At 36.9% G+C, this 12,902-nt stretch overlaps 1 protein-coding gene across 1 annotated transcript in view; it reads right to left on the bottom strand.

Moving 5' to 3' along the window:
- The window catches only part of LOC135086939 (discoidin domain-containing receptor 2-like), a 105,382-nt gene that overhangs the window by 61,316 nt on the left and 31,164 nt on the right, over positions 1-12,902 (bottom strand). Inside the window, exons 2-7 of the mRNA XM_063981763.1 lie at positions 6,184-6,295; positions 3,930-4,161; positions 2,013-2,160; positions 1,693-1,881; positions 1,481-1,614; positions 1,191-1,398 (exon numbers count right to left, since the gene is read on the bottom strand). Of these exons, the coding sequence (XP_063837833.1) occupies positions 1,191-1,398; positions 1,481-1,614; positions 1,693-1,881; positions 2,013-2,160; positions 3,930-4,161; positions 6,184-6,295 (1,023 nt within the window). The remainder of the gene's footprint in view (positions 1-1,190; positions 1,399-1,480; positions 1,615-1,692; positions 1,882-2,012; positions 2,161-3,929; positions 4,162-6,183; positions 6,296-12,902) is intronic.

Here is a 12,902-nt window from a genome sequence, read left to right as displayed (position 1 = left end):
CTTTTGCCCGCGGCTTCTCTTGCGAGTATTTTGGTTTGTATGCTAAATTGTTTGATGTATTCCACTAAGCTTTTTATACAAGTATATTTCAATACAACGATGGTTTTAATTCGATTCTAATATTCAATTCACGAGCACAACAAAGCGTAATAAAGGGTTGATTTCAATTTACATATTTTTTACAAGTGCTCCTAATAACAGGCGCTCGTCGCCAAGAACGCTTCAGATCACTCAATCCCAAGATCCAATAAAGGCGAGTGAATACTTAGAATTCAAAGAAACCCGATAATATCCTAGAAACTGTGGGCTACGCGTCGCCCCAAATAATAATTGGGGGAATGAAATAATCCAGATCAAAGATTTTCTTTAATTACAAGTTCTTCATTTAGCGGGCGCGACTTATCACTTAAGAGGCGATTCCCTCAAAAGAGCTGTGGATTAATTAGAGAAAGATAAAATTTGTGAAATAGCCGGAGGCTTGCGAGTGCTCCCAACAGATAAGGAACCCGATGAGGAGTAATGGATCTATTAGCGGACAGGCCTCCGGTGCCCTCCTTGCCCCCTTTTTGTTAGCGCGAAAAATCACCCAATCGTCCTTATGAATCTACCCTGCTCACTTTTTCGCCCCCGAATAATTTGTTTGTATAAAACATTTGATTCGATCAACTGCTTTGGATTCTCATTCGTGGATCCAAGGGTGTTTAATGTTTATCCCGAAAATTGAGCACTGATTGGGCCCGCGTAAAATGAGTGCCGAAGACCCATTAAATTATCTCCCGGTTTGACTGATTTATTTATTTTTTTAAGTACGCATTAAACACGACGGGAATTTCGTGCCATCACTTACCTAACAAGTTTATTGTTGGCGCGACGGTTAATTTAAATTGATGTTATTAATTTATCGCATGTTTAAATACCGTAGTATATCGAGTGCACTCGATAGAGTGCTTAAGGGCTATTAATTATGCCATGAATATTATACTTTACTTGGTATCGTTAGTTCATCTACGTAGAAGTACTCAACTTAATAGACTTAAATAGAATTTGGGCTTTGGGTTTAATGTTCAAAAAGGTTTATTGTGGCTTATAATAAAATTTGAGGTTCGTTTGAGCAATAAAGGTTTATGAATCCTGAATTCAAGACCATAAGTAGTAATTAAAATTAACTAACTAAGGACTAATTTACTTACCAGATTTGAATGTAATTTCGCTAATTAGTATCCATTCATGCTGGAACTTGAGTTTTATCATAATGTGTTTAGCCGTTCGGTTCTGTAGGTCAATATGAATGACGCGTGCATGCTCTGACACGCGGTCTTGCTTGGGCTCGTAAGATATGTAGTCTTCTTGCCAACGCTCTCCTTCGAGCGAGAAGTATACTTCAGCTTCTTTGAAGAGCTACAATAGTAAAAAATATGTTGTTACTAAAGTCCCTACAAAAAACAAAAAAAAATTGCAAACGGTAGAAATAGTGAAATACCTGAACGTCTTTAGTAAACATATTGTTAGTGTGAATATCGATGTGGTGGAAGAGTCTTGTATCAGTAAAGTTGAATGTCAATTCGACCTCGTCTTCTAATAACATTGTCTTATTCCAACCGACCCAGCGAGTTCCTAAAAAGCACACAACATTATTGTAACTATGAAACTAGGTGAACTACCCAAAGAATTCACTAGAACAGTCAATATTACCTCTAGTATCTACAGGGTCAGGCAATTCAAAATCGTTCGGTCCTAACAGAGAATCGGTCATCTGTCCGAGACCGTCTGACAGTCTTCCATCTCTCAGAACGCCGTCGTATGCCATGTCTTCGAACTTGGCGCCTCCGGTCATGGCCTGCATGTCGCCTCCTCTAGGCGCGGAGTAGGCCACTAAAGCTTCTGTAGAAATATTGACAAGTAAATACACCGCCTTTGGCGGCTACGCACAGCAAATGATCAGTCGCTACAGCAATCTCGCCAGGCAAGGGTCCCAGGACGTCGCAAGCGTGATGTGATGAGGGTATACATACGTTTCCACCGGCATCCGTAGAGCTCCACCCGCATGCACGCCGTTCTGGGGTGGGCAGCGTAGGGGAAGAACCGCACCTTGGACGCTATGAAAGGAGCTTCCAAGGTTGTCTTCTTAGCTGTGTATGTGTTCACGTTTCCAGGTATCAACTGGAACAAAACAAATTATGTAAAATGACGAAAAAGATCAACATCTAATAATCACTTTCAAAAAGCAATTGCCTTTTGGAAATCTTAAACTTAAAGGAATGATCTACACTCCGAGGTGAATCTACTAATCTCTTCATCTGTTTAATGAAATATTCTTGGTACCTATTCTATAAGATTACTTATCTTTGCTAAATAATAATTTCTATCATTATACCCGTATTAATACATGATATAAAAGTAATAACAAGTCAAGTTCTGAACATAATAGGTATCGTTTTTAGTATTTTCCTTAGAGATAAAAAATAATAGGATTCGTTTGCCTGAGGCTCTTACGGCTAATTAATTTCGTATACGCACGTACTCGTATATGAAATTGAATTTGCAAATTAAATGTAATCAAGGGTTTTTCGGAGTTGTAATTTTGCGGGAAATGTATTGACTGTCGGCGGGGTAAGGTTTCCGACTCCGACGCTCCGGGACCAATTCCATGTAAGCGGAGACTTCGCAAACCGAACTCGCAAACTTTCGTCAGATCTACGTACGCAATGGAAAAGTTTGTTGCTACAAACTCGTTTAGTCTTAATTACTGATTGAATTAACACGTTTAAAGTAATAGTTCGAATTGCGTCCGAAGTTTGTGTAGATGGAGTTATCCTATTGCGCTCTAATTTAATGTTGCCCAAATTGTTTTAGGGTATGAAGCTTACATTTTAACGCTAAAAACATGAAAGGAATCTTTGCCTTCCCATGTGGTGGTTTTCAGAAACTTGCCCTGCTAACTAAATTGCTGTGTTTACACGCAAATAATATGCTTATAAGATTTTTTCAGGCACTCTATTCAGCAAAATAATGTAAATTGTTATTTAAGATTTAAAATTAAACTTGTAAAATAGTGTCTCCTGGGCAAAAAGAAGGTTGTAGAACTTTAAATGGGTGTTTTGTCTTTTTCAAAGTTAAGATTTTTAGAGGACGAAAAGTATCATTAAGTTTATTAAGATTACCTTTTCAACCGTTTAGATATTGAAGCTCAGATAATCCGAAATCTTTATAAAGCATTTTACAATGACACAGATTACAGACTAAATGAATTATTGGTATAAGTATTTTCTACTTAAAATTCATTGAATTTTTCTTAGAAAACTTAGATTGCAAAAACAAATTATGTAATAAAAAATAATCTTCATAACAATATCTAGGTCCTTCTAAATGCAATAGAAAATCAAGTTGTAATTTTGGCTGAATGTAATATTTGTTTTTTATTTGTTGCGCTGTCATGATTCTAACTTTCAACATAGGTACTTAACTACTTACATACCTAGGTACGAGATGGATACAAGTCATGGAGGTACTCGTATCTATTTCACATACAAACATTCAATGTGTCTACATTGAATAGGACGCTGAATAAACTATGGGTTACAAACCATGCGGGTTTGAATATCTCCCGTGTTTGTTGACAAAACACCTCGAATAAAAATGTATCTAAAACGTAAATATTTGTTAACTGATTTCAAACTATTTTCGATAGTTTAGGCAGAAAACTCAACTTTGTCCTAAATAACTTTTTTATGGAAATAAAATATAGGGTCCTGCCATTAAGTATCCTGTTTATCCTAACAATGTATATTTCCATTCATTATTTTTCCAAGAAGATCATAATTATTACAATTACGAGTAAGTATAATTTCATTTATTTCTACAAATACAAATACCTCTCGCTTTCACTTCCAAAAAAACTTGGCAATAATGAAGTTCTGAAAAGTACTCACTCTGCTTCCATTGAAATCTTTATATTTGACCCAGCGGTTGAGCGCCGAGCGCCAGTACTCAACCAGGTAGCTCTCGACGAATTCGACGCCCACTGAGTTGGCGAAGCGACCCTGGGACTCAGTAGCTGTGATGAGGTACTCGTCGCGAAGGTCGATCTCCAGGAACTGTCGGCTTCGGGGGGAGATCAACCCATTGGGGCACCACGCCCCGCCGCGAATCTCCGTCCTGATCCTGTCGGAGGGGACGTTAAGGTAATGACTAAAATGGACACGCAACTAAGTTTGTAATAATAACCAATGGCTACAATGAAAGACAACAAAATTGCGCACAACTAACTGAACCGCAAATTCAACTCGGATTAAACTCTGATTAATTGCTCAACAATGTAAGCACAAAACCAAAATTGATAGAACACGTTACACAAACCCGTACATTTTTAATCGCAACATCTGAGCCTAATCTTTTGGTTAGCACAGCGAAATTAATCGGGTAATTAAAAACAAATAGACGGAAAGATTACCCGGCACACGTCCTAAAACTAATTCATTTCCTTTCGGATGAGAGGCTGAGTCAATTAGACTCGTTCAGCTCGTCTGTAGTTACACAGAAGACATGCTTGAGCATAACCAAATAAAATTAGCGTAGTATAGTCGGCGCGCTGTTTCGGGCTCCGTTTGTCAAGACCCGGGCTCCTGGCCGTTCCATTTGACTATCTCCCGGCGATCTCATCAGTAGGTGCGCCGAGAACAAAGCGCGCTAAACGCTGTATTAACGTGGCATTTGCCAAATCGCCTCTGACCCTATGTAAAGTGGCTCAGTTGATAAGGCTGGCACATCCATCCGTACTTACATCTTGTTATCTTTGGGAGTCAACCCCCGAAAGGCTTTTGTAGGATCACGGCCGCACCGAATTCATATGAAAATTTAATTTTCTGTTAGTGAATTTCTCAAACGGGAGGAGTTTGCGCTATTGTCTCGCGCAGCTTATGCGGGCTTAAGGCCGAATGTGAGACCCTCTGTTAATTGTTTGAGCTAAGTATGAGCATTTTGCGGTTGTGGGATTCGCAATTATTGTAACAACTTGGCCGTATCATAGCAGTTTATTGTTGTTTAACAATGGCGGCGAATAAGCATATTGTATCGGTTCAGAGCGGCGCTATTTGTTCCGCAATGATTTATCCGCGAGTGTCTGTTGTATTATTTTAACGGCCACAAAGCGAAATATTGGGGAGAACTGCAAACAATGTAATGAACTTCTGATGTTTTGGATCGCTTTCAACATTATTCTACGTTATTTGTTTTATTATCCAGTGTGTTATGGCGTTAAACTTGTTTACAAAACAATATTGAAGTAAGTATTTGATTGTCCAGTTCCAATATTGGGCAGCGTTATGTATTTATTTCTGGTCATTTTGTACGTTCCTATAATTCCTGAGTTTGTGTAAGTACAATATTAGGCGCATTTTGTTTACGGCCATCATTACTTCCACTTAAGTTGCGTGCCTTTATTATTGTGTTTACTATCGCTCCAGCAACATTGTGTACTAGGATAACAGAATAAAATAATGTGGTTGCCGGGAGCATAGGTTACTACGGTATCCTCGGGGATATTTGGGAGCGAATTTTCTTGGAAGTAATGTATAGGCTGTAGTGAAGTAATGAGGTTAAATATTCGGTCTTTAGCTATGAAATAGCCGATCTTTTCTGCAGTATTCACGAGTTTACAATTTTCTCCAGTTCGTTTTTAAGAGATTTCTTTTTTTTGTTCATTTATTCTTCTATCTATCCTAAGACTCATTTCACACGAAATTTAGATTTGCATAGAGTTAATTATTTCTATAAAAAATAAGATAACCTTTAACACAAAACTACGTTGGAGTACTTTGTTTTTGTCTATTAACCATAAATAGATATACCTATAAGTACTTACTAATATTAAATGCACCTTATTTCAAATTGGCAATGTGAGCGCTTTGGATCTATTTGTAAGTTCACTTGCATTTAAAGTTAATAATGCCCATTTTCACAATCAATCCCTAATTTTTAAGTGACCCCTTTGGTAACACAACAGACATTTTGTCTTCCTAGGGGTCACTTAAAAATTAGGGGTGAAAACGGGCATAAACCTATTAAAGCGATTTAACGTAAACGTAAACCTACTAAAACCAAAAATATATTTCTGTATTGCAATATTGTCACACATGTTCTGATAAATAAAAATATCTTTATCTTTATCTTTAACGACGAGCTTACCTTGAGCTGAGTGGCGAGACGCTCTGGTCGTAGCTGGAGCTAGATGAGAGGGACTCGTTGGATATCATCCCATTCTCCATGCCAAGAGGCACTTCACAGCTGCCCACGTCAGCTGTAGACAAAAATATCCAGGTAAGTAAGGTTAAAAATCACACTAATCTACATAAAAGGGATTTTTTTATCGTGAAATTGGGTTTTAATTTGTATTGTCTCTTGTTTTTTAATACCTTTTTGTTTAAATTACAGTTTTTTTGTTTTTTTTTAACGTGCATTTTGATATAGTTTTGTCTTCTTCGTCCATGTCATAGTTATGTTAATAAATTGATAAATATTTTTTCTTTTTTATCTATTTTAAATCGTGATAACCTCTGGCTTTAAAAAAGCTTCTCCCCTTTATTTGAAGAACACACTAATAAAAACTGTTGTTACGCAGTTGGGCTAGTGTTTACTTTAAATATTTTTGATACATCGACGGGATGTTTCCTATTTAACGCAGACATGAAAAATACATATTTGTTCAATGCTATTGGAGCGATGTTTGTGTAATTCAATTAAAAATATCGGCTCGGAGGCCATTAAATATTGCTTTTGTGAAACCGTTGTTGAAACTACCTAAACTATCTTTATGTCATCGAAAAAAAAACAAGAACCGCAAATTATTATATTTCCCAAGAAATTGATAAACTTCTATAGGATTTTAAACGGGAGATAAGTATAGTGTAATATTTTACGCCCTCATTTTCGAAAATTACAGTATTTAAAAAATAATAATAATTAAATATCCTTGGACATTTTACACTACGCTTCTAGTCCCAAACTAAGCAAAGCTTGTATGGGTACTAGACAACGGATATAAACATATTAAATACATTTTTTTTTGTAAATATTAAACATAGTAACACCCAGACCCATCACAGAAATTTAAATTCATCATTTCAGTTTTTGCCCGGCCGGGAATCGAACCACGCGAATCGAGAGGTCGCGCTCTCGGCATAGTAGTCCGTTCCGAAAACTACGACATTTAGCTATACTCTCTTAATTTGAGGATTCTGTGTTTGGTTCTCAGGTAAATTTTTTCTTTTAGGTTACTCGTGGCTCATACCTCAATTCTTACAAGAATAAATATTAATAACATAAGATGTGAGGAGATCTATTTAGATACTACCTAAATAGATAATAATAATTTCATTAACGCGTTAAGGTAGCTATCACAACCGAACTTTTATTGTGTATCACCCGTGTGAGTTACGCAGTATTGTTTTCCTTTAATTAGCCGATGTGTCGATCCCTGGCGCCCTTGTAAGTGGCAGGAAAAACTGTACGGATAGTAAACATTCCTTGTAATGTGTATTTTGGTGTTTCATTAGAAGGGCCGGCTACGTGCCCTTTCCGTGGCTCGATTGATCCCTTCAGTTGCTGTTGGTTTGAGTTTTATTTGGTAATTAGTGACTGATTAACTACAATTTGTATGGGTATGGGTGGTGTTGAAACTATTTCCAATCAAACGGGCTGATTGCTTGGATCCTACTCTAAATGAAATACCTAGGAGAGTAAAATTTTAATTGAAAAGAGCGACGTAATTTGATTTTGTAGTTTTTCTCCTACGAAAATAAAGTTAAAGTTTAGTTTTTAATGAACCATCCAATAGTATTTTAGTAGTTAGTAGTCCAGTCATTTGGTAGTTTTACCTGGAATGTTTTCCGGGAGTAATAAAAATTGGTATTTTATAGATTTCGATGTGCTTTTCACGAATTTCATAAAGCCATTATTTTGTACCAAATGACTGGACTATTTCTACTTTGAGGCCATAATATACCGGCCATAATAATACTATGAAGTCGAAGTCGTTACAAATATTTCTGTACAAAAGCTTCAGAAGCGTTCGAGCAGCAACCTTCACAAAACACGGCGCCAAAGTAAAGAAAAATAATACAAATACAAGTCTTAATTTCCATTATCATTATGTAAGTTGGTTCGTGCCTGTGGCGGAGTTGCAAATCATACATTTTCCTTAATGTACGGAGCCGCGGCGCGTAGGTGCCGGGGGGCTGGGTCCGAGGGGCGTCGTAGGACAAGAGCCCCAAAATTTTTGTTTATTTTCCTGCTTTTAATAAAATGAAAATACAATACACGATGCTGGTGAGGCACAAAGGGAAAAATTCAAATTCGGTTCTGCGTGCGGTATTATTTTAACATATGTATGTTTATTTTTTCGTTACCTACGCCTCCTTTTGTGTGTAATCGTATTTCGAGCTTCTTGCGTAAAGGTAGAAATGTTATTTATCTGCATTAGGTATTTGTTCGGCGAGCATGCTCGGGTTGCCCTTAAACTTGCTATCTCATTTTCTTTGATGTTTATTTTTATTTGTGTCGGATTTTGTATGTTTAATAGCGTTGTTTTGGGGTCCAGATTTAAAGAGGATAACGGTTTTATGATATTATGCAAAGCTGACAACAAAAGTGATACAGTGAGCAAATCATTCAAACATCACGTAGGTTTAAAGGTACACTCGCGCTCAACCTAAAAAGGATTTTCTTTCTTTATTTAGATGTATAGAGGACGTAGTACGACGCTGCTTTTAATGTACCGTACTTAGTATGTTTACCTTATTATTATTCGGGTAACTGTAAATGGATTTTCCGGAAAAGAGCATTTAGAGGATTTTTTCCGTCATAGTTCGTTGTAATAAAAGTACGAGTTTTGAGACAACATTTCCAGTTGCGTGACAAACTTAACAATGTCATTCATTTCTCGAGAATTTGTGATGTCTCAAAGCCTTGCTTTCCTTTGACATAATAATGGAAAGAATGTTTCCTGATAAATCCTTTCGCCGACAATGTAATGTTGGGTATGAATAATTTGGAACAGCTAACATCCATATCCTGACGGTTTTATTCGTATATTAGCGTGTTGGTTTATATTACGACTGCCGTTGTTTTTTAAATCATAAATTATTTCATACAGTCAAACTGATACAACGTTCTCCTTATAAATACTTATATTAAAGGTATTTCGACCTCTAATTTATTTCTTACTTTTCTAGAAGAGCAAAAACGTTCACATATAAATTCCTCGATAGCTTTTATATTGTCAAATTTTCCAGCAACTTCATTACACTTCTACGTGTTACATCTGTTTGCTTCATTGAGACATCGCAACCGAATTTCCTCACGATGTTTCGCGTCTCAATTACGCCCGGTATACACGGTTTCTATCGTTAAATTAATTCCAACAAGGCCGATAGTAGTTTGTGATGTAAACCCGGCTTTGCCCGTGAGGGATGCGGGGCTAATCCACAGCACCGCCGCGACGCGTGATAAATTACAGGGAACAAATTACGTGCGAGAAACGAAAAACAAACAATTTATTAAGAAGACAAATTAGCAAACGACCGATGTCGCTCGGTTTTAATTATAACATGCTAATACTCGTGCGACACGACGTGTGCACCTGCGGAGGCTCGCTGCGGTTCCAATTCGTCGGCTTTAGTGTTTTATTAATTGTTCTGGTTGCTCGTGTAAGTAACGAGTTAGTAGCATTACTCTGACTGTGAGCTGAGTTCTTTTGTTTTGTTTTCATTCAATAGGGAATATGCATCGATTTCAAAAGTTAATAATTTATGTATAAGTAAATAAACACTTTATTTAAATCATAGAATTTCTGAATAACTACTTAATTTTGAAATCGGACCGAAAACAAAAAAGTTACAAGTGTTTCAACTTTGTATGGAAATAGCTGAGCATGACGTCAAAAATAAACGTCACCTGCCCATAATAACTTGTATGGGACTCTGTGCGACACTGCGTGTCGTTCTAACATGACCAATGACGTCATGAGATCTCTAACGTCTCTAACTTAGGTGTCTTTTGAAATTTTTGTTAAAGACTTGATAATGCCAAGGCTACTGAAATGTGAGAAATAAAAAACCTTGCATATTTATTATTCGTACTTATGACTATGAATGTACGAGTACGAATAAGTAGCCAAAGTTTAACTGTGGCTGTCGTTACTCTTTTGTTTTATTTATAAATCAATTTAAGACTCATACTACGATATAGATAGTATTACCGTGCTCGTACGTTCTCAATGATTCGGTAATGACAAAATAGGTTTACTTACTGTGCCGAGTCTATTTAATAATTTTAGATAGCGTTTAATTAAGGAAAGCGATAATTTTGCACGAAGATTAGAATCTGTAAAATGAACTATTTGTAACGTATATTTTATGACATAATAGTTACTCTATTTTTACAATATAAAATACTAAAAGCATTTCAATTTTCAAGGAACACTTTTAAAAGCACTAGGTGCTGGCGGTTCTACAATAAAGCTCCATAATATTTTCATTTAGCGTCAATCTACCCGCATGTCGAAGTACTTATTCTTCTCTTTAATATGCATTTTCCGCACAGAACCCACCATAATAAAACCATCACGAATGTTATTTTAGAGCACATTATTATTAAACGAGTAACGCGAGGATTATAACATAATTAAAACTTTTACACGCTGTAAAGGGGAATGTAAAATGGAAATCCTAAAAATATTTAATTATAAGTAGGTACGTGATGAAACATTGTTTCAAATAGAAACTTCACCGACGAGTTTCAACAATGGAAATTCACTAACAGAGTATAAAACCAATTTCCCTTCAAAACGACCTGTCTATACGTCTCTTGGATTTAAGGAATTTACTCGAGAAAATAATCTGAATTGTTATACCATTTAAACGCAGCAATCAAAAGCAAATCTAGTGGAGAATTAACTCTAATTTGCAGCCATCCCCCGGGGAGAGCTAAACTTGCTACCTCATTACATTAATTGCCAGAAGCAAAGGAGAATAACTATTAAAAATTCATCGTTTTCGGCCTTGTTCTTAGTTCGCTGGGATAGCATTATTAATATTTAATTCTGCTGAGACGCAACGTCTAATGTTGTAATTTAAAATTCTTACGAAACTTAATATTTGAACGGGGCAGGCCCCCAAGGATTCTAGCCTACCCGAAAAAATGTGTGGATGTGTATAATTCGCAGTTATTTGCGTTACAAGTGTTGGTTTGTACGGGTCAGCTGGGAAGCGTGCTGTACCGGAGCGGCGATGGAGAGTGGGGTTGGCGGAATTTTTGCGTCGACCAGCTTCGGGCCGTGTGCCGAGGTGCGGGATAGACTTGCACGCTCAGTGGTACATAAATTTTCCGACGGTACCGCATAGGAACCGCAGTAGCTAGAACGACCTCCGTGCCTCGTACGTGTTGCGCTGCCAAATAAAATGTTGAACGAACCTTGCGTTTAACATTAGTTTCTCCTTTTGGAAGCCACACGTGACATGTCATACCATCTTCATTCAATTTATTGCAAAGCTATATTTTATGTGGGTAGTTTTCTTAAATGTTTTGCTTTGGATTGGAGTGTAATTGATTGGTAATTTAGTAGGTGTTCCGCATTGCTGAGAATGTGGATAATTAGGATTAAAGGCACTGGATAGAGCTTGCTAAGTGATTTTACTAGAGTCATTTGTAAGTCTGGTGAGGGGCGTGCGGTGCATACAGGCAATTACAATTGTCTAATTAGTAAACGATGTCCTGCTATATGTATAATAAAGATTAGGTAGTAGGTAGTTTGAAAGTAACCACACGCCTGTGATCTCAGTTGTTACACACAATCGGAAGGAAGTTCAGTTAGTGCAGTTACATTAATTAATACAATAATTGCTATTCGTGTAAATCAAATTCAAATTCAAATTGTGTTTATTGTGAATCAACAAAAGGCTAAAGAAAAACTTACAATAACTTCAACAACACAAACAAAACGGCGTTTTCGCCTTTTCAGTAAAGGATTCGGGAACTTTAAATTAATAAAAGTGCAAAGCAAAGTGGAACTATTAATAACCGTGCCTAGGTGCCAGTGGGAAGTATAAACCGTTGGATCTAGATATAAATAATTCATGCCGGAATTAAAGAACTTTTCCTCCTTAACGAGAGAGTTTAATGAAAGTGTTTGCGATAGAAATTTATCAAATTAGGAAGTGTCGTCTTAATATTTCGCTTTGAGAGTCAGTTGGCTGACATTGGGTGAGGAATTGTATCATTTGCTGAACCAGTTTAATCTTCAAACTCATTTTAATGAGGGAATGGCTAACTATTTTTAGAAAGGGTTTTGTGTTCTACTTTATTTTAAGCTTATTAACTTCAAAGAAAGGAGAAGGTTCTCAATTCGACTGTTTGTGTTTAATCATATTATGGTAGGTATACAAGCTCATCTACACTATACCATAAAGAGGAAAGAGTTGATTGCTTATTTGTTTGTATGGAATAAGCTCTGAAATTTTTCACTATTAGAATATACAATAATTTTGTTCAATATAGGTGGTACGAAGTTCGCCGAGTCAACTAGTGACTAATATTCCTGTATCGTATTAAGGGTTAATAGCCAACATGTTCTGTGCATGGAACTTAAAGTGTATGCACGTCGTGCAATCATGTATGTTTGTAGTGGCTAGGACGGCAGGGCTGCCAATCAACACTTACATGCTACCGGGGTCGGAAAACACAAGTCAGTTTAGATTTTGAAACGTCAAGTGGCAAAAATCGGAGCAGTAATAGCCCCCCCCCCATGACATTAATTTCAGTGTTTTCCAAACGTTGAAAAAATCTGAACCAGCGATCCGGTATTGACGATGAAGCCCCCCTGTGAATGTCACGGATGGAACGGTTCACTG

The sequence above is a fragment of the Ostrinia nubilalis genome, chromosome Z (assembly GCF_963855985.1).
Source record: "Ostrinia nubilalis chromosome Z, ilOstNubi1.1, whole genome shotgun sequence".
Lineage (NCBI taxonomy): Eukaryota > Metazoa > Arthropoda > Insecta > Lepidoptera > Crambidae > Ostrinia > Ostrinia nubilalis.
This window is presented reverse-complemented; position numbering and strand designations above follow the sequence as displayed.